The sequence below is a fragment of the Oryx dammah genome, unplaced genomic scaffold (assembly GCF_014754425.2).
Source record: "Oryx dammah isolate SB20612 unplaced genomic scaffold, SCBI_Odam_1.1 HiC_scaffold_25, whole genome shotgun sequence".
In the NCBI taxonomy this organism is placed as follows: domain Eukaryota; kingdom Metazoa; phylum Chordata; class Mammalia; order Artiodactyla; family Bovidae; genus Oryx; species Oryx dammah.
In genome coordinates, this window is record NW_024070209.1 from 18,726,127 (window position 1) to 18,747,132 (window position 21,006).

The window sequence follows — 21,006 nt, forward strand, 5'->3', positions numbered from 1 at the left end:
ATAAAATTGATAGTATCTATTACTATAGATATTATCTGTAATATTATAAAATATTATAAAGAAAGGGCACTACATTGATCATAAAGATCTTTCTTCATTTAATGTTTGGGGTCTTCAAGCCCATATCACTGCTGCGTCATACCTGATGACTTTGGAAATGTAGATGTTCAGGTCCCCTCCCGACCCCTGACCAGATGAGGAGCTGAATAAGCAACTCTTGTGTGGGCCAAGTCATAAGTATGACTCAGTGCATAGAATGCAGTAAGTCCCCAGCATATGAACCTTGAAGCTGCAAACTTTCAAAGATGAAAACACGCACTCACATGTTCAGTCACGTCAGTTAGTTTGCATGTCTGGCACACATTGTCACATTCATGTATCTTCTGCAAGTGGCTGTGTTCTTGTGTGCTTTACTGTATAGAATACAGTAGTACAGTGTCTTCATTTCAAGCCCAGGATGTCCAAAAACAAGCAGAAGAAGCAGCAGTGATATAGCTGGCACTGTATTGTACTTGCGAAGGTAGTGTATTGTAAGATTAAAAATGTTTTCTCTGTTTCTTTGTGTCTGTTTTGAATGTATTATTTGTGTAAAAAGTATTGTAAACCCATTACGGTATAGTACTGTATGCATGCTTAGTTGCTCAGTCGTGTCTGACTCTTTTGCCACCGCATGGACTGGAACCCACCAGACTCCTTTGTCCAAGGGATTTCCCAGGCAAGAATAATGAAGTGGGTTGCCATTTCCTTCTCCAGAAAATCTTCCCGACCCAGGGATCAAACCCGAGTCTCCTGTGTCTCCTGCATTGCATATGGATTCTTTACCTGCAAAGCCATCAGGGAAGGCTATTTAGCCGATTGTGTTAGTTGGGTGCCTAGGCTAACTTTGTTGGACTTATGAACAAATTAGACTTAGAATGTGCTCTCGGAATGGAACCCGCCCGTATGTACGGGACTTGCTGAATTGTCTTGAAACTTAGCATTTGGCAAGCATTTTTTTTTTATTTATAGCTGTATGTTATTTTATAAAATATATAAGGTCAGGTATTTAGAGCCAAGTTTGTTGACTGGAAATCCCTGAGTCACTGCATCTTTCTCATTTAAGTTTTTGTCAAAGGTTTAGTTATTTTGGGAGGATAGCCATTTTTCTTTTGTGTGTTTGTCTACACACACACATATTTATTTCATAATTTGATATGAACAAAATTATATTCTGATTACATGTCTTCAAGTTATCAGTATCTTTTAAGTGTCTTTAAGTATCTCATATCTTTAAGGATCTGTGAAAATGAGTTCTAGTATAGATGGTACATGAAAAAGTGGTTTTCTTGTGGGTTGTATCAAAACATCTGTCTGATTAGAGATTAGCTTCTTTTGTGTTTTTATATGTCTTATATTAACATTTGAGTTGGAGCTTTCAAGTGGAGTCCAGCTGTCTTGGCACTCAGTTTTACTGGTGTCATTATATTTCCTCTCCACAGTGATCTTAACTAGCAAATGATTAATAATATTTCTCCTTGGTAAGGAGACTTACCAAGACTTACAACTTGGTAATGACTGCACTTTATATCAGTCTATCATACTACATTCTTTTTGGCCTAGATTTATGTTTATTTGTTTAGGTATCTTTTCTTAGAGATAAATATAAATACTGTCTATTTGGAACATCTATTGATTATTGTGTATTTAACTCAGCCCAAGAACCAAACAGGAAATAGTTAATACAGCGTCCCTAAGATATACAATCCATAGGACTAAATGTTGTGCATTTTTAAGCCATCATGTTATAATACTAGCATCTTCATTGGAACACTTTTGACAGCTATTTCTCCAATAAGTTTTCCTAAAATTAAAAACTTCTGAGTGTTGGGAAGAGAATGTACTTTAAAGCCAAGGTGTTAGGACCCCATCTCTGGCACATTCTACCTGTAAGTCTTGGTGATAAGACATAACTGTAGGTCAGTTTTCTCATCTGTAAGATGAGAGTATAATATTGTTCTGTGCGTCACTAAAGTTCTGTGAAAATTAAGCAATGTACATATGTGCATGCATGCTTAGTCACTCCATCGCGTCTGACTTCTTTCTGGCCCTATGGACTGTAGCCCATCAGGCTCCTCTGTCCATAGGATTTTCCAGGCAAGAATAATGGTGTGGGTAGCCATTCCCTTCCCCAGGGAATCGTCCCCATCCAAGAATCAAACCTGGGTCTCTTGCATTGCAGGCAGATTCTTTACTGTCTGAGCCACCATTATGAAAAATCCATACATATGTGAAGTCTGTTTGTTGTTCAGTCATGTCCCTCTCTTTGAGACCCCATGGACTGGAGCCTGCCAGGCTCCTCTGTGCATGGAATTCTCCAGGCAAGAATACTGGAGTGGTTAGCCATTCCCTTCCCTAGGGGATCTTCCCGACCCAGGGATCAAACTCAGACCTTCTGCACTGCAGGCAGATTCTTTACCATTTGAGTCACCAGGAAGCCCAGTATGTGAAAGCCCCTTAAAATGGTAAAGAGGATATGGATATACATTGGCTCAGAGTTACAGCTCTTTGAACACACGGTGCACCTGACCTAGGTGGCAGACACCACAGGGACTCTTCACATCTCACTTTAAGTACAGCACCCACCTTTCTGCAAGAGAAACTGGATATCACATCCCAGTGATGAATTTCTGAAGGACGCAACTGAGAAAACACTTTAGTGATATACTTCATCCTGCACACTTCTAGCTTAAATAGCCCATGGTGCCCTCAGTCACCTTATCATGACCCCAGTGGAAGCAGCGTGGTATCTGCAGGTTTGTTTTGCAACTGGTTGGTAGCAGTGCCTGGCCTCCAGGCCTCAGAGCTTCACTTTCCTTCCATGCCTCTGGACATCACACAGAAGAGAGCGGGGGCTCCTTTATTTTTCTGTTTGCATTGAGAGGCTAGTCCCATTTGAGGAGTCCATGGACTCATTGTACAGGATCCACTGTGATTCCTGGAAGCAAAGGATGTGGTGTTTACTATCAGGGGAGGCACCCAGGTGCTTCCTGCATGCTCTTCAGAGCTCTAGTTCCCTGGGGCCCCTGCTCTGCAACCCCAGTGGTCACAGACAGTGCCGAGTGATTTGAGCAAAAGGAAAGCAGGATGCTTTTCTGTGCGTTGTTTGGAGGGTGTAAGACGGATAACATTTGGTTGTCATGCACTATACTAACTTTGGAACTGGTCTAAAGTTGTCATGACAAAAATAAACAGGGTTTGATTTCAGTTTGTTTAGATCGTACCCTCCACCCTAGGAAGCATCTCATCTTGCTTATCCCATGGGGAGCTTTCCCCTGTCACTTCTGTATCCTTTCCAGGCCCCTGGCTGTGCAAATAGAAATTCAGGTTGTTCTGGTTAACTTGGGGGAAACTTCTGAGTGGCATGTCTTTATGTGATCTTCGGCTCTGTGTTCTTATTTTAAAAACGTCTGTTACATGGGAAGGGAGACTGGCACCGGTGCTTGCAGAATATTAGCAGGTGCCTTTTGCCTCTGATTTCTGCCCAGGGGGCCAGCCCTGATTGTGCACCCTCTAAAGAGAGGGGAGGACCCCCTTTAACAGGATTACATTTCAGTGACAAAATGCAGTCAGACCTGAAGTCAGTCTGCAGACTGACCAAGCTCGGGCTCTAATGGGATGAAGCACCTCCAGTAAGTACAGAAACGTCTGGTGCAGAAACTGGCCACCCTGGGAAGCCCCACTGGCTTCTACTTCAGAGTTTTCTTAATCTAGAGAAGAGTCAATCTTTATACTCTTGAAAGTTCGAAATGGAATGTTTCATTGAACTTCTATCCAGGAAGTGTTTAATCAGCCCTTAACATGCTTATTCAAGGATGAATAAGTTCTGTCGCTGAGAAAGTCCCTCTTCTCTGCATGCAGCAGGAATCAGAGATCGCTGCGTTTATCAGTTTGGTAGGAACTCAGGAAAGTTTATAATTTCTCTGTTAACTTGGAACCCTATGTCAGCACCTATTCTTTCCAATATGTTCAAGAAACCTGAAAGGCTCTTTTGGCCTTTATAAAGAGACCTGGACTCCCATCCCAAGAAACAGAATAAAAGCAGAAATGGGCCTTTCAGGAAAAGTTTTAAAACCAGGAGCAGATCTGCCTTTCCAGCAGTGAAGACATTATAGAGATCAGGAGCTTTGAGTACAAGGCACCATTCTTCTTGCCATAACCCTTCTCTGCCCCACCTCCCCCGCCAAAAAAAAAGAAAAAACCCCACAGTATATGGAGATAAGAGGCAGCCTACATGGCAGTACTGTGACCAGTTGTCTCAGTCCTTTCTTTCTGTGCAAGTGAATTAAGAGCAAGTATTTTGTTAGAAGCTAAAAGTTGTAAGCTAACGTACTCAGTTTTTGAGATTAATCAGTAAGTTTTATTTTTGCATTTTTAGCCAAAAGCTTTATCGCTTGCTGATGGAGTAACTGTGTTCGATCTCTGCCTCACTGAAATTGTCTAGGCTACTTGCACCTGCTTTTAGTAAGACTTCATTGAGTTCCGCTTCTGTGTTCCTTGTCAAGTCTTTGGAGCTCCAGCAGACCAGCATGTTCAAAACCAGTCTTCATCTTCTGTGCCTACAAATCTCTCCACTTCTTAGGGACCTGCTCATTTGCTCAGATTCCTTTTCCGTTATGATTTCTGTTTATCTCCACTTTATGTAAAAGGAAAAAAAAAAAAGTAAAGTTAGTTTCTCCAACAGGAGGCACCCGCATTCCATTGATTCTCCGTCGTAGAGTGTGCCCAGCTTGGGATATAAAAATGCAGAGTATATCACAGGGCAGGGATCACAGTGTCCTGCCAGCTAAGAGAAAGTGAAATGTAAGGTCATAGTAGGTTCTCAGTGCTTTATGAAAGTTAGCCAGCAGTTTCCACCTCCTCCATGCTTCCCTAACTCAGCCGTCTCTGTGGAAATGCTTGCCGACTTTTCCACTCTCACTTCTCGTCTTACATTACCCACAGTGTAACCAGTACCTTTCTCCACCTGCCTAAATGATTGCACTAAAGTTTTCTTTAAATTCCTCAAACTTTAATCTTAAGAAATCAGTTTGAAGTGTGTTATTATTAGCAGGGCCTGGAGTTGGCACAGTTTTTTCCAAGTCGTTTGGCACATGTGTTTGGACCTGAAGTCACATAAAGCTGCTAAGATCCTTGGGATCCAGGAATCTCCCGAAGGGCAGAAATGCCCCGCTCCCCACCTCCCGCCATGCCCCCATCCCCGGTGTCTAGAATGGTGCCCTCCACAGTGAGGTGTGGGGAGCACCCACTGCACCGCTGGGCTGGATGCTTCTGATGGGACTTGCTCCAGGAGCAAGAGCTGCATTTAGCTTCTTGGCCACTAGGATCCCAGAGTAAATTACTTCTCAGGTCTCTAAATAGTACGCTGGAGATTTGAAAGAACTGATGCCATTTCTAAAGCCACCCAACTTCCTCCCAGGAAGTTACTCCCACACTGAGACTCTTGACTTCATGACCTACCACAACCAGATTTAGAACCTGAACCACCTATGTAGGAAAGTTATCTCCTGGCAGAAATGGAAAAGTCCAGCTGTCATACAGTTTCTAACAGATTTTACTTCTTATAGCCTTTGCCAGAGGAAAGGCGGGAGGGAGTCTGAAACTCCTTTCTTCTCACCATGCGCGGATTCAGAGCAGCCCCTGATGCTGCACCAGTGGCTCCTGGACTTTTAGAGAGGAGGAAAAGGACCCGATTTTAGTATCCAGGTTTCTCCCCAGCTGTTAATGGGTTTTATGGTGTAATTAGTAAGATAGCTCAAGAGGAGAAGCAAAATCCAACTTTTAATGGCCTGGTAAGCCTTTTCTCTTATCTTAAAAAGAAGTGAAATAGCAAGCTTCAGTCAATGGGAGCGGTCACTTCAAAAGGAGTTCACATTTCAAAATCTCATCACTTCTTCCTCCTCTCTCTCCATATAACCAGAATCAAGAAAAAGGGGGAAAAAAGAAAAACCACACTGAACTTTCAAAACTCTATCACTGAAAGAGATCACATATTTTTTACTGTAGTCAGACAGAATGCAAGATAATGTTGCTTCTGTTTGAATCCAAAAATATAAGATGTATGTCTGGTCGCTCCGTGAGTTAAACACCCAGCCTGTGACTCACAGTGCTGATACTGATGGGGAATAACCCTCCATCCTTTAGCAGGAAGGGACCTTCCTTTCCGATAGAGGCTAAAAGTCACTTCAGACCAATCTGGTGGATAAGATAGAGGCCAGACCTGAGGAACCAAATACCAAAGCTGACCTCAGCCAAGGAGTGGCCATAAAATAGTAACAGTCTTCCTTGCTTGTTTCAAAATTTGACCCTGGATATCCTTGCAGAAGAAAAATTCGAAAGCCATGTGGAGCAAGGGCAGTAGTGCTAGAGTTTGTTTGTAGCCCTTAACAATGACTATTTTAGAAGGGCATCACGTCTGTTGGGGTATATAGCTCGTAATGTGTTTGTTTTAAAAATAAGCCTTATCATATTAGTGTCATACGTCACTTTTTCCTTGGAACGTTCTTCTCTAATCCTCTTCCTTGAGAGAGAGAGGAGTGTTAAATAGGAATTATCCTGAGAAGAACCACGAGTCCTCAGTAGCCATGATGTCTCCAGTCTTGTCGGGACTGTGCCATGTCTGATACAGTCGGTTGAAGGGTAATCTACCTTTGAAGGCAATGACTTATGTGCATGCTCAGTCAACTCTTTGCGACCCCATGGACTGTAGCCTGTCAGGCTCCTTTGTCCATGGGATTTTCCAGAGAAGAATACTGGAATAGGTTGCCATTTCCAGTATTTCCTCCTCCAAGGGAGTTTCCCAATCTAGGTATCGAACCTATGTCTCCTGCATTGCAGGCGAATTCTTTACCCGCTGAGCCGTCAGCGAAGTGTTATAAAGACCTCCAGCCTCATCAGACACTGGGGCAAGAAGCATGTGCCCATTCTCCAGAGTCGTGAGCAGTAGCCACTTTTGTTTGTGTGGCCCACATCCCTGCCGAGGAACGTGCCCCCCCGAGGGTTATCCCACTGGGGACACGGCAGGCAGATGGTGTGCAGCTATGGAGGTGCGTGTGGTTCCCCTTCTGGCCCTGCCACTTCCTAGGCATGCGTTCTGCACAAGTTACTTGTTTTTTCTGTGCCTCAGTTTTCTGTGGAATTCAGATACACCCTGTTCCATTGGGTTGTGGAAAGCGTGTGAAATTGACTCGTAAAAAAGGCTCCATTAGGGAATTCCCTGGTGGTCCAGTGGTTAGGACTCTGTACTCTCACTGCCAAGGGCCTGGGTTCAGTTCCTAGTGAATTAGGGAACTAAGATCCCCACAAGCCTTGCAGCACAACCAAACAAACAAAAAACAAAAAGTTTGGTTAGCACCATGCCCAGGACAGAGTAGGCGGTCAGTCAGTGGAGGTTATGATTATTATTAGCTATGGGAGAATAAACCTAATGTTACTGTCAGCATAAGCAGCTCTTCAGAGTGATGAATACAACAGAATGAAATGGCACAACCCACTCAATAACCAAATATAAACCATTCAGATGCTTTTAGTTGGATAGGTCCCATGTCTCTCTTTCTATATCCCTCTTCAATCTTAAAATTTTAAATGCTTTTATGTGGACTTTCAATTAGGCTATATTGTTTTCCCCCAAAATCTACAATGACTTTATTGATTATTTATAGCCTCAAATCAGGTAAATTAGCCACCATATCTCCCTGTAAATCAAGTCATTTCTAAACTTTTTTGACAGAGCTTTTCTCAAATTGACCCAAAGGTGCCATGGGAGGACGTGATCCATCCAAGAAAAGAAGTGAGCATGTGAGAAGTAGGGGCATTTGCAGCAACGTGGATGGACCTGGAGATTATCGTACTAAGTGAAGTCAGACAGAGAAAGACAAATCCATATGATATTACTATTATGTAGTATCTAAACTCTGACACGAATGAACCTATCTATGAAACAGAAACAGACTCACGGGCATAGAGATCAGACCTGTGGTTCCGGGCGGTGGGGGGTGTTGGACTAGAATTTGCGGTTGGTAGATGCAGACTATTACATTTAGAATGGATAAACAACAAGCTCCTACTGTATAACACAGGGAATTAAGTCCAACCTCCTGGGATAAATCATAATGGAAAAAAATATTTTTAAAAATGAACGTGTGTTTATGTAAAACTTAGTCACTTTGCTGTACAGCTGAGATTGACACAACATTGTAAATCAGCTATACTTTAATTTAAAAAAAAAAAAAAGAAATAGCACTGGGATCCATCAGTGAAACTGAAAATCACAACATACTTTCTCTGTTTAGATCATTGGCTTTTCAGATGAAATTTGGTCTAGAGAAAAGATGTTTCTATAAAGCCTCATTAACCAAAATCTAATTAACTAAAATCTAGTCTAGTCTAATCTGGGCCACATAGCAGCCACCCTGGAAAAAATTAGTCAAGGCTTTTTTCAAAAACAGGAGTCCTCATTTATTTCACATGAAAGTTCCCCAGAGTGGTGACCAACCCACATCTTAAGTGCAGCTTTGTTTTAAAGCATGTTTGAAGAAACAAACTGTACTGTTATGAAATATATTGATTTTGTACTCAAACTGATCAGATTTGAGGATATCACAGAAAACCACCCCCTGCAAGCATCAGGGGGAACATTTTTCTTTTGAAAAGAGAAAATGGGGCTTGTCCTGGACTGAAGTCCACATCCTCAAGCCAGCCAGCCCTGATGTAAACTGTCCACTGCTAACCATGGCTCACCCCGGGTCAGGACATTGGATTCAGCTTGACCTCCACCTGAAAAAGCTGGAGAGCCCAAAAGCCGTCCACTGTTCCAGAGAGGCCCAGGCATAGTCAAGACCACAGGAAGAGGGCTCTGTGTGTTCCTGGGAGGGTAAGAGAGGGAGCCGTTAGGTAGAGCTCCCAGGTGGCTCAGTGGTAAAGAAACTGCCTGCCAATGCAGGGGACCCAGGAGACGTGGGTTCAACCCCTGGGTTGGGAAGATCCCTTGGAGGAGGGAATGGCAACCCACACCAGCCTTCTTGCCTGGAAAACCTCATGATCAGAGGAGCCTGGTGGCTACAGTCCATGGAGTCACAGAGTCGGACACGACTGAGCATGCATGTAGGCAGGGCAGAGAAAGTGGTTTGCTTTGCAGTCAGGTGGAGGCAGGAGTAGATTCAGGCTCCACTGCCTGCTGCTTGGTTACTAGATTCCTTCCTCTTGCTGAACGTTAGGGGCTCTTGAGCACGGCGCCTGGGTACCACAAATGCTCAGCAGTTCTCTTCTTCAGTGCTTGGCCCTAAATCCTTCTTTCGAAACCCTCTCTCGTCTCTGCCATTTGCATCCTCGGACTTGCAGTCTGTAAGGAGATCAGCTGTGAGAGTGCTGGTCATATGGATCTTAGATCTTGCTGTGTGGCCCAGCTGATTCTGCACACAAGCCCAAACACTGGTTTTAGACTTCTGGGCAAACCTTGAGACATCTCAGGTCCCTTTAAAAGATCTTTTTTTGGATCCGTGTGTGCAAGCTCAATCGCTCCGTTGTGTCCTACTCTTTGTGACTCCATGGACTCACCCACCAGCTTCTCTGTCCATGGAATTTTCCAGGCAAAAGTATTGGAGTGGGTTGCCATTTCCTTCTCTAGGGGATCTTCCCAACCCAGGGATTGAACCGGGGTCTCCCAGCATTGGCAGGTGGATTCTTTATCGCTACACCCCCTGGGAAGCCCCAGTGAGAGATGCACTCTCAGCTCCTGCTTCCCACCAGCAGTTGACAGGCACCTGCTAACCAGCTCTACCACCCCTCGCCTACACCCATTGTTTGAACCTAATAAGAGAGCCTCCTGACCTCAAGTCAAAGTTAATTCTGTTGAAAATGAACTGAAGTTGAAGGTGAGATGTTTCCAAGACAATGTGCTGAGAACTTGAATGGAATAGAGATAAACTGGTAGAAGCAACTGGATATTGGGCCCATGGTAGTCAGCCCCCTCCCTGGAGGGGAAGAGCTTCATCATGGCCCCTGAAACTCTTGGGGCTCCACCTGACTCTGCCTTAGCACCTGTGCCTGGGGCCTGCTGCAGCCTCAGCGGGTCAGTTCCCAGTTAATGGCTTTCACTGTTGCGCTGTCTTCACGTTGCTGCTGTGAACTCTTCATCTTCCTTGAATTTAGAAACAGACTTATTTTTGTAACAAAATCAAATGAGAAAGTTTAGTTTCATCTAATATATAGTAAAAGTTCTTCGTTCAACCCATTGCCTTCTAAGAGAGCCAGAGTAGTTTCTCTCCGTCTTTTATCATTTTATGAATACTCTTTGGGACAGTGATATCATACAGTAAGTTCCCGATTGAGTAGTTACAGAAACACCAAGTTATGCTGCAGCTCAGCATTTGATCTCTGGCCTGTCTTCCACGGTTTCATTTCTTTGCTTGCAGTCCATTGAAATTCCTCAGAGTGGGTCAGCAGCCTTCAGAAAGTGCCACACGCGTGACCATATTCTTTAGAAGCAGGCTTAGACTAAGCTCTTTCCTTCAGTGTGTGTGTGTCTGCGTGTATGTGTGTGTCGGGGCTGGCGGGGAGGGCAGTGTTGGGGATGAGGGGCAGGTGGGTAATGCATGGACGTGTCTGTTTGAGATAATTTAATATTTTTGCCTTTATCAAGAGTAACTCATAACCATTGCAGAAAAAAAGAAAAAGTCACCCTTGGTTCTAACAGTTACTTACTGTTAACATTTTCATTTCTTTCTAGACAATTCCAGATTTTTCTCTTTATGTGATTGAGCTTATACTACACATGATGCATTTTAATAGCTGCACAGTATTCTTTCATATATGATTGTACCATGAGTCATTTCAGTAGTCCCAAGTTGTTGGACACAGGGTTTTTTTTCCCCCTAATTTCTTGCTATTATAAATAATATTGTGATGGACATCTATGTAAACAACCTATTTGAGGTCTTTTCTGATTATTTCTTGGGACAGCGGACTGAAAATAGAATTATTGGATCAAGGAAGTTTAAGGTTTGCAAAGATACCTGAGGGATACTGCCAGCTTACCTACTTGCCTGTTACCCTGCATCTTCACCGCTGGAGACTAAAACGTGTCCCCTTTTACTTCACGTCAGTTCAGTCGCTTAGTCATGTCTGACTCTGTGACCCCGTGGACTGCAGCACGCCAGGCTTCCCTGTCCATCACCAACTTCAGGAACTTGTTCAAACTCATGTCCATCGAGTCGGTGATGCCATCCAACCATCTCATCCTCTGTTGTCACCTTCTCCTCCTGCCTTCAGTCTTTCCCAGCATCAGGGTCTTTGCAGATGAGTCAGCCCTTTGCATCAGGTGGCCAAAATATTGGAGCTTCAGCTTCAGCATTAGTCCTTCCAACGACTATTCAGGACTGATTTCCTTTAGGATTGACTGATTTGATCTCCTTGCAGTCCGAAGGACTCTCAGTCTTCTCCAACACCACAGTTCAAAAGCATCAATTCTTTGGTGCTCAGGTTTCTTCACGGTCCAACTCTCACATCCATACATGACTACTGGAAAAACCATAGCCTTGACTAGATGGCATTTCTCGGCACCACTTTTACTTGTCGAGCCCCAAATCAGTTCTGCCCTAGAGGCAGCCTCATGGTTGCGTTCATAACAGAAAAACAAAGAGTTTGAAGGTCAACCGCTGCACCGCTGATTGACCCACTGGAATATCTGGTTTGATAAGCCTTGACCAGGTCCTTGACAGGCTCACCAGCTGTTTATTTCTTAAAGCAGGAAAGTGACTCATACATTGGAATTACTTCTGCATCACCTCCCATTCAGGAAACAGAGTCGTCCTTCATGCCTCTGTCCCCACACCATCCATATCCTGGCCACTGTTTCTCAGAAATCGCTCTAAACCTCGCCTTGGCTCTCCATTCCCATCACCACATCACCATCTCCATACCCCATTACTCCAGGCCCATAGCACATCCCTATCAACAGTGTGCCCATCTTCCTAATCCCATTTAGGCCTCCATACTGTCATATTCCCGGAGAAGGCGATGGCACCCCACTCTAGTACTCTTGCCTGGAAAATCCCATGGACGGAGGACCCTGGTAGGCTGCAGTCCATGGGGTCGCAAAGAGTTGGACACGACTGAGCAACTTCACTTTCACTTTTCACTTGCATGCATTGGAGAAGGAAATGGCAACCCACTCCAGTGTTCTTGCCTGGAGAATCGCAGGGATGGGGGAGCCTGGTGGGCTGCCGTCTATGGGGTCGCACAGAGTCGGACATGACTGAAGTGACTTAGCAGCAGCAGCAGCTGTCATATTCTGGGGTTCTCTTCTTGAAGAAAAAACTGATTAAGGCCCATCCCCTGCACTGCAGGAAGGACCTAACTTTGTCCTCGTTCTTCATGGCCCTTCACGGTCTGACCCCCGCCTCATCTCCAGCCGTCCTGCCCTCAGCCCTCACACCTCCTGCTGTCCTTCTAGTGGGGCAGGCTGTTGGGCACACCACTGTCTGCTTTCAGTACCCTTCTTTCCAGCTTCTTCATCTTCTACTCATCTCTCAAAATAAAACTAAAACATCAAATCCTGGGCAAAGCCTCTCCCAGTTCCCCCAGCAGAGTTAGTTGCTCCGCCCTCTGAGTTGTGTGGTCCAGCTCCGTACTGAATTCACGAAACAGTGGCTGCTGCGTGATACCTGGTGAGGAGTCCCAGTCTCCATAGCCTTTCTCCCCCACTTTTGCTCAGCCCTCTGGGTCAGGGTCCAGGTCCTGCCTTTTTTCCCATTGATGATAAATGTTTGTAGAATAAATGAATGAATGTCTTTATAATGTTTAACATATAACCACTATTTTAATATCTTAATATTATAGATAATTTTAACCTGACTTGTATTAGCATTAATTAGTTAAATGTCTTAAGGTGCGATGGGTGTTTTTGCCTCGATCTTAAGAAAATACAGACCAGTGCTTGCCCTTGAGATGAACTTCTTTTATTAAAATGACTCCTCATCCTCTCTGTGGCTCTTTCTCATTGTCTTCTGCCTCTTCTCTAAGAAAAGAACTGGCAAAATACCTCTAGGAGGAAAAACACAAAGTAGATAAAGTGAGGGACAAGATGAGGTGAACATTGTAACCTTCTCCTCGAAGGTCCTTGCACTGTAATGCATTACTCCAATTTTATGCAGTGATATTGGTCCATCATGTAAGCTGTTGCAAGGTGTATGGAAAATGTAATCAGTAATATTGCTTTATGAAGGAATGCTTCCTTTCATAAAGAGTCCTCTGCATAATAGACTCTATAGATTTGATGGCAAATTTAATGTCCTCAATCAAGAGTTGGCTCGAGGTCAGTGTATTACTTGAATTAAGTTCATTAAGTGATTCTGCTCAGCCATTCACTGTGTATATTTTGGGTATCTTAACAAAATCACCTCCTCTAAGGATTTCAGATTAGTGAAAACTTCTGAGATGAGTTTGATATGAAAGCCTCCAAATGAATTTTTAAGCTTATTGGTCCATGCACCAGAGCCCTTTCTATGGAGTATTCCCAGATACAATGAAATACATTTTTAAAGAGATATTAAAAAATTTCTGCTTACAACTAGAACTTTTTTTTTTTCCCACACAACAGCAGGATGCAAATTCAAGTTCCCACAGACTGTAAACTAGAGATACTGGGATATATATCCAGGGATTAAAGCAAAGGTACAAAAATTTCATGGTCTAAAGATACTGAAATCATACAAAGTCTCTTCTCTTATTGCTGTGGAATTTTTACAACTGGAACTTAACTGTCTCCCTTACTGAACCTCAAGGCAACAGTAATGACAGAAATAGTGAAAAAGCATTGGGAAGCAGAGATATTATGCATTTAAATACTTGACAGATTCATTTCCACGATTACTTATAACATTCCATTATGGACTGAAACTTCCGTCTTTGGCAACACAAAATATCAGAGTCATGAGACATTATTGGTGCCATCTATCAGGGGCATATGCTTGAGTGATTGGTAAGAAGAGAGTATGGATTCCAAAGACATATTTCTGCCTGTGATCCTTCTCTGGAAGAGCTCCATGGGAAGCTTCCTGCTGGCTGTTCAAGGAGCGATTCCAGCCTCCCAGGAACACTTGACTGCAGAGGGTGTGGGCCTTGTACCTTGCACAGGAATGTCCCTCCTTGCCCCTCAGGCATTGTGAGTTCTGTCCTTTGGGCCTGGGCAGCGAACACTGCTCTGGCCAGACCTTCCTACGTGCCTTCCAGGAAGAAACTGAGCTCCCCACCCCACTTCTTTCCTAAGGAACTTTCCTTCCAGATGCTTTTATAGTTTTTCATTAACCAGTTACCAGTGGTGAGTGGGCTTTCCAGGTGGCGCTAGTGGTAAGGAACCTGCCTGCCAATGCAGGAGATATAAGAGACGCAGGTTTGATCCCTGGGTCAGGATGATCCCCTGGAGGAGGATATGGCAGCCCACTCCGGTATTCTTGCCTGGAGAATCCCATTGACTGAGGAGCGTGTAGGACTACAGTCCATAGGGTCACAGACTCGGACATGACTGAAGCTTCCTAGCCTGCATGCAGTGGTGAGTGGAGCTGCCGGTAGAAGCTGAGCATAGAATTTCCCCAGGTTAGTATAAGCCATCCCATTATCAGCCTGGCCAGTGACAGGGAGAGGCTGCCCTACCCCATCCTGTGTCTCTCCATTGATTGACCCCATCTCTGCTTTGCTGGTCATTGGGCCTCACTCTGAGTTCTGGAGGGAATGTGACCACTAGAAATAAGTTCAGATAAACCAGGAGAAGGTGTTGAGTTAAAGAGAAAGGAACTTTCAAGGAAAAGGTTGGGGGAAGGAGGATACAAGGACAGCCGGGAGGGACAGAGGAGAAAGAGCAGAATGTGTTACACTGTAAATTCTTACATCAGCCTCGGATGGTCAAGAATCTGGAGACCTGGGTTCAGTCCCTGGGTTGGGAAGATCCTCTGGAGGAGGGCATGGCAACCCACTCCAGTATTCTTGCCTAGAGAGTTCCCATGGACAGAGGAGCCTGGCGGGCTACAGTCCATGGCGCTGCAAAGAGTTGGACACGACTGAGCCAGTTTTGTGTAAATTCTTATATACAAAAACTGACTCTTAAAGAATGTATTGTTTTCACAAACCATACTTGGCTGGAAATAATAGATTGAAATAAGGTTGTTTTTGAAGTAGGAATGTCCTGGTTGATGAGAGGGAAATGCATCCAGCATTCCTGTAAAATGAAGGAAATGGTTATCTCCGTCCGAGTTCCCTGTAGGAGAGCACAGGAAACCTGCCGGCTCCCTGGGAGAGGCCATCGTCATTCCTTCCCCTTGCCTGCATCATCTCGTTACAGAGAGTAACTGGAGATGGAAGTTGTTTCTATAAGGATACTCAGCTGGACTTTTTAATCTCTTTCCACATGGAACAAAACCTCTGGACACGTCTCCTTACCTATTTGTGTTTTAGTTTTTTCACCTGGCGTGTTCAACAGCCATACAGTGATGGAGTTTGTATATTTTGCAATGACAGTCCAATGACTCTTGGCCAGCGAGTACATTTCCTGGCTGGTTGCTATAATTACCACCCTGCGTCAGCCTTGATGGCCCTTGAGCAGGTCGAGGCCACAAGATGAGTGTTCCGACGAGTCTGCTGAACCAGGGGACTGGGGAAGCGGAACTCTCACCCAGTGCTGGGCATCCCAGAACGTGCCGTGATTGCGCCGTGCTATCCCCCTTTACATCTCAACTATGTTGAAAAGTTGTGCTTGTCACACGGAGTGACTCCACCGTGTGTCCTCTTTTTTCCCTAGAGGACACAATCCCAAAGAAGGTGGTATGCCACTTCAGCGGGAAGGCCTACGCGGACGAGGAGCGCTGGGACATCGACAGCTGCACGCACTGCTACTGCCTGCAGGGCCAGACCCTCTGCTCCACCGTCAGCTGCCCGCCGCTGCCCTGCGTCGAGCCCATCAACGTGGAAGGCAGCTGCTGCCCCATGTGCCCAGGTATCTTATGCTGCCACCCTGCCACTTTTCATCCTGTGATGTTGATTTTCAGAGCAAACTAGAGCAGACTGAGAGCCTCCTGGACCCAACCCTATGGAACTAATTCCTTTGGCCCAGAGAGAGACATGGAGGGTAGCTTGAGAGACTGTGACCTCTAGGTGAGCGCCTGATTTTGGTTCCATTCTGGAATTGCTCTGGTTCTTCTGATTGGCATTCTCTAAAATGTCAGTGGTGGGCCTGATGGGTATACCCTCATGGGTATTAATGACATCTGCCGTATCCGAGCAGCACAGTTTGAGGGCAGTGTTGGCTGAGCCTAGTAACAAAGGTCCATGATCAGACAGAGTAGGGGATACACTGGACAGCTCTTCTAAGGTGACTGTCTCCCAAAACCAAAATGGAAGAGCTGCATTTAAAGAACACGATCCTGGCCCAGTCTCTTCAGTGCATCAGTTCTGGCAGTCCCGGGCTGTCTGCCCTGAACTTTCCATCTCTTCCCACCGAGGACAGGAACCACAGAGCACACCCCCAGCTGGCTGTTGCAGATGGATCACTTGTCTGCATCTGTTTCCACATCCCGCCGTTCACATCAGCCCAGTAATCCGCCTCTCAGTTTAAACCTAAGCCCCCCTCGGCTGCCCAGATCCTCCCCCAGGCCTTCTGGATTCCCTGCCTGTGTCTCCTGCCAAAACAGCTCCTTTGTTTTCTGCCCCTCATCCCAGCGATGCAGGGCCTGAGCCCTTGTCAAGACAGCCTCTGGGCAGTGTCCAGATCAAAAGCCCTGGACACACAGACCTCGCAGGCAGCCCAGACCTCACAGACCGAAGAGAGGGCTCACTCTAGGAGCCCAGGGAGCTCCTCAGCGAGGCGAGAGCCCTGCATCTTCACCCTGATTCTGTGTTTCCTTGTAGCATTGCATTAGAGACTCTGGCTCCGTGCAGCACAGTGGGCTAGAGGTCACAGCAGCTTAGAAGGGCATCAGCGCCACGCACTTGTAAAATGGCACGGTCAGTTAAATCTCAAGGGTTTCATTGAGCTCAGCACAGGTTTGCCTTTTGTTTAGGTGCTGTGTAAGCAAGACAGTTCTAAAAATGTCCATTTATCCCCTAAAAAGAAGGGAATACTTTAAAAGGGTCAGGAGACTGAGCCCTTTTCAGATCCCTCTGTTGGGTGCTTTTAGTCCCCTTGGCCTTGTTAATGATGTAGACCAAGAGTCAGAAGGTCGCTTCCATGTTGTATCAATAGGTGTGCACATTGGAGAAACAGAACCTGCAAGTGTTTTGCATGAGAAGTATGAGGAGAAATGTATTTCCCATCCAAGTTGCTTTATCTAATACGTTTCGCCTGATTCCCAAGTTTCATACCAGTTTTCCTAGTAATCAGCTTGTAATGATCTAAATGGTAAAACTTGATCTTACTTATTGAACCAAGATTCATTTCATGCCTACTCCAGTAAGCACTGCTTGAGGCCTGGGGGAGACAAACAGTGAATCCAGCAAGTCCCCATCCACACAGAACTGATGTTTTCTTAGGGAGACACAGGCAGCAAACAGGTAAACAGACGCACGATGAGGACACGGGCCGCGGAGCGACTCGCAGCCAGCCCGGGGGCGGGGGGTGCCAGGCTGGGCAGAAGGGGCGGGATGTTTGGATGATCCAGGAACCCTCACAGATTGCATGACATTTATAAGGGACCCAGAAGGATGGCAGGAATCACAGATTAGGAGAGGACCTCTGCACATAAGCAGGATGAGAGCCCGGATGCTCGGAGAGAAACAGGGATGCTGTGTGGGTGGGACCCCTTGAGCAGGGAGGGTAACCAGAAGCAAGCAGAGAAGCAGCCATGCACCAAAATATGAGAGCTCACGAGCGATTTTAGAATCTTATTGAGATAAGATAGAGACTCCAGAGAGTTTAGAGTAGAGCAATGATGGAATGTTTCTTGCAGAAGTGGAAGCTGAGACCGGGGCAGTAGATGTGAGGTGGGAGGAGTGGCCGGGTTCTGCTTCTGGTAAAAGGGTAGATTCCATAGGATTTGAACACGATGCGAGGAGTGAAAGAGGAGGCACACCATGAACAACTGTAATGTTTTTGACTAAAACATGGAGTTGCAACTCTGGTGTAAAATCAGTTTTATTGGGGCATTTTTTTAGTTTGAAATCTCCATTGGACACCTGAGTGGAGGCAGTGAATAGACCGTGAATCTAGGGCTCAGGAGAGAGATAGGAAATGTTTCTACAAAACTGAACATTGTCATAGAAGGGAGGTTTTTAAGCCTTGAGACTGGACCAGGTCACCCAAGAAGTGAGTGGAGATAGAGAAGGAAAGGGAGTCTGGAACTGAGCCCAAGAACCCTCCACTTTGGGGATCTGGGCAGGTCAGGGATGGAAAACAGAAAAGGAGCCCCTGCCACATGGGAAGACACCAAGAGCTGTGACCTGGGAGCCACCTGGAGAAAGGGCGGGGGAAGTGTGGTGGGTGACATCAGGTGAGACATCGGGACTGACCACTGTGCCTTTAGCGTCATCCAAGTCATTTTGACGAGCCACTTCCCCACAGTGGTGGCAGCAAAGTCTGCTTAGATGGTTTCAGAAAGAAAGGGTGGGTGGTGAATTGGAGAGAACCGTGACCATCTCAGCTACAGACCACGGTGCTCAATTCACAGACAGGACTTTCCTGTGGAGCAGAGGGGTCTGTCTGGGCGGCTTTCACTTGAAGAAGGACTGAGCTGGGCCTTGAAAGACAGGCGGGTTCTCTTCATTGGAGTGAAAGAGTCACCTGATCGAAGACCCTGAGACGGAGGCCAGACGCCCCTGCAATAGGGCGTTCTAGTAGCAGGAGGTAAGGACAGAGGAGACAGCTTTGGTCAAGATGTTTAGGGCTTTAACATTCAAACAGAGGGAGATTTTGTCCTTTATCCTTCTCGGGAGGCTCCTTTTTAAACAGATGAGACACAGCATCATGGAAGTGCTCTGGGCAGCCTCTGGGGTCTGCAGGAGGGACTGAAGCCAGGAGAGACCCGGGGCCAGGACAGCTGTGACTTGCTTTATAGACGACCCAGGTGTGTGATGGTAGGACCTGAGTTCAGGTGACGCAGTGGCAAGAATAGAGGTAGGTCCCTCTCCTCGACTGCGAGTGTGACAGAAGAGGGAATGCAGGTTTCACTGGCATCTGCTCACGACTAGAGATTTCTCCGGTGACTTCTTTGTCAGCGTGCACCATTGGATTGGAACTTAATTTCTGTTAACTCCCCTTTCTGCTTGTGATGTATTATTGATGAATCATTTTTCCATTTTATCTCCACACATTTTGTAGTGAGTTGAGCTCTGCCACTTCACATTTGACTAAGTGTGGCCTGCCAGGAAGCCTGGGCTCCTGTCCCAATTTCTCGTGGTCTCTGAAGTTTCAGGTGGCTGCTTTTCCCCCGGATACTTGGCTTTGCCCCCTGCACACATCATCTGACATTCTGAATAGCCCTGCCCTCACCAAGCATTTCCTCCTTTTGCCACCTCTGGATATGAGTAAAAGACTTGTGAACTGGTTTGCTGGTCAATACTTGTCCCATTTTGTAGAAAACTGAAGGTCAGAAAAGTTAAGTGAATATCCAAAGCCACGCAGCTCATAAGCAGACCTGGGAGTCCTGGACCTGGGTTAACCTGGAGTTCCATCCCCCCCAAAAATGGTGTCCTCACCTTGCAAGTCCCAAGCACCCTGCCCCATATTTTGGAAACAGACATTTTAAGGAAGGTGAATCTTACAATGGGCCAGGTCGGTGCATCTGAATTTAAAATATGTCGCCACTGTCGTCTTAGGTTCCTCTGAGCAAATTGGACCCAGTTGTAATTCTTAATTGTGACAGAGTGCCCGTGATCTGTGCCTCCGGGCCAGGGGAAGGGTGTGTCACTCCTTGTCATCGACAAGGCCAGCAGCTTTATAAAGGGCTCTTGCAGTAAATGTCAGAAGGGTTCTGTTTGAGAGTTGGGGTTGTTGCCGGTTCTGGCCGTGGCAGGCCTCGGTCTCAGCGTGGAAACACAGCAGCACCCACACTTCTTTTTGTTTCTCCAAGCATTCTTTTTTTTAAAGATTTATCCTTTTTTGGCAAAAATGCTCAGAGGTGGCTTCCCTCTTAAATTCACATTAAAGGAAATGACCCTCTCCCCTTAGACCCAAGAGCTCTGAACTGAGCTTTGAATATTTGGTGATACAGGAGGTGCTATGGGTGGATTTTAATCAGAGCTGAACTGAGCTTAGCAGAGCAAATTGATCCAGAGGACAGGCTGTGAGCTGCCCAATGGGGAGATGGAACTCATCACTGGAGGCCCATGAGGGCAGAATTGGTCTTGATCACAACTGTGTGCCCCAGACTTAGTCCAGTGCCTGCCACGTAGGAAGTATTGATGAAATGTTGGTTGAACGATGGTGATTAAGTAACCACTGAGTAAAACGGTCCTCCTTCATCCTGGGCAGATCCTTCCAACATTCCCAGCCGTCGCCAGGTAGAGCCTTTCTAAGCACCTGGAGGAAGAGAACACACACTGTCATGCCTGTGTGGTGTGGTGTGGAAGGTTTCACTGAAATCTACCTCCAGGCAGGAAGCAGGCACAGGAATTTCAAAGTTGCTTCTCTCTGCTGCTGTCACCCAGGAAGACCCTGAGCTGACCCCATCCCTGGGGGACTCTGTAGAAGTCTTTGCTACGTAGCTGCTGACATTCACAGGTTTTCCGTGTGGGTCTCATGTTAGCCTTTTTTCCTGAGGCAGCTGCAGGTCAATGGCAGGTCAGCCCCTAGGGTGATAAGAAAGCTCAAGGCTGTGTGTTGGACCAGGCAGGGCAGGGGCTCAAGACACCATAGCAAAGATGTCGTGTAAATGTCAAGGGGTTTTCTTCCCAAATTCCTCCAGGAAATTTGTATTGTATACCAAGATGTCTCAGTGGGCAAGCTAAACATTATCCCCACACATAAACATCTTCCCCACACACAGCCTA

The 21,006-nt window shown here is 45.8% G+C and overlaps 1 protein-coding gene across 2 annotated transcripts in view; it reads left to right on the top strand.

The window, feature by feature from the left end:
• Positions 1-21,006, top strand: part of CRIM1 (cysteine rich transmembrane BMP regulator 1) — a 208,173-nt gene that overhangs the window by 178,570 nt on the left and 8,597 nt on the right. For both annotated transcript variants that reach the window (XM_040224625.1, XM_040224626.1), the window contains one exon: positions 15,827-16,021. In XM_040224625.1, coding sequence (XP_040080559.1) covers positions 15,827-16,021 — 195 coding nt within the window. The remainder of the gene's footprint in view (positions 1-15,826; positions 16,022-21,006) is intronic.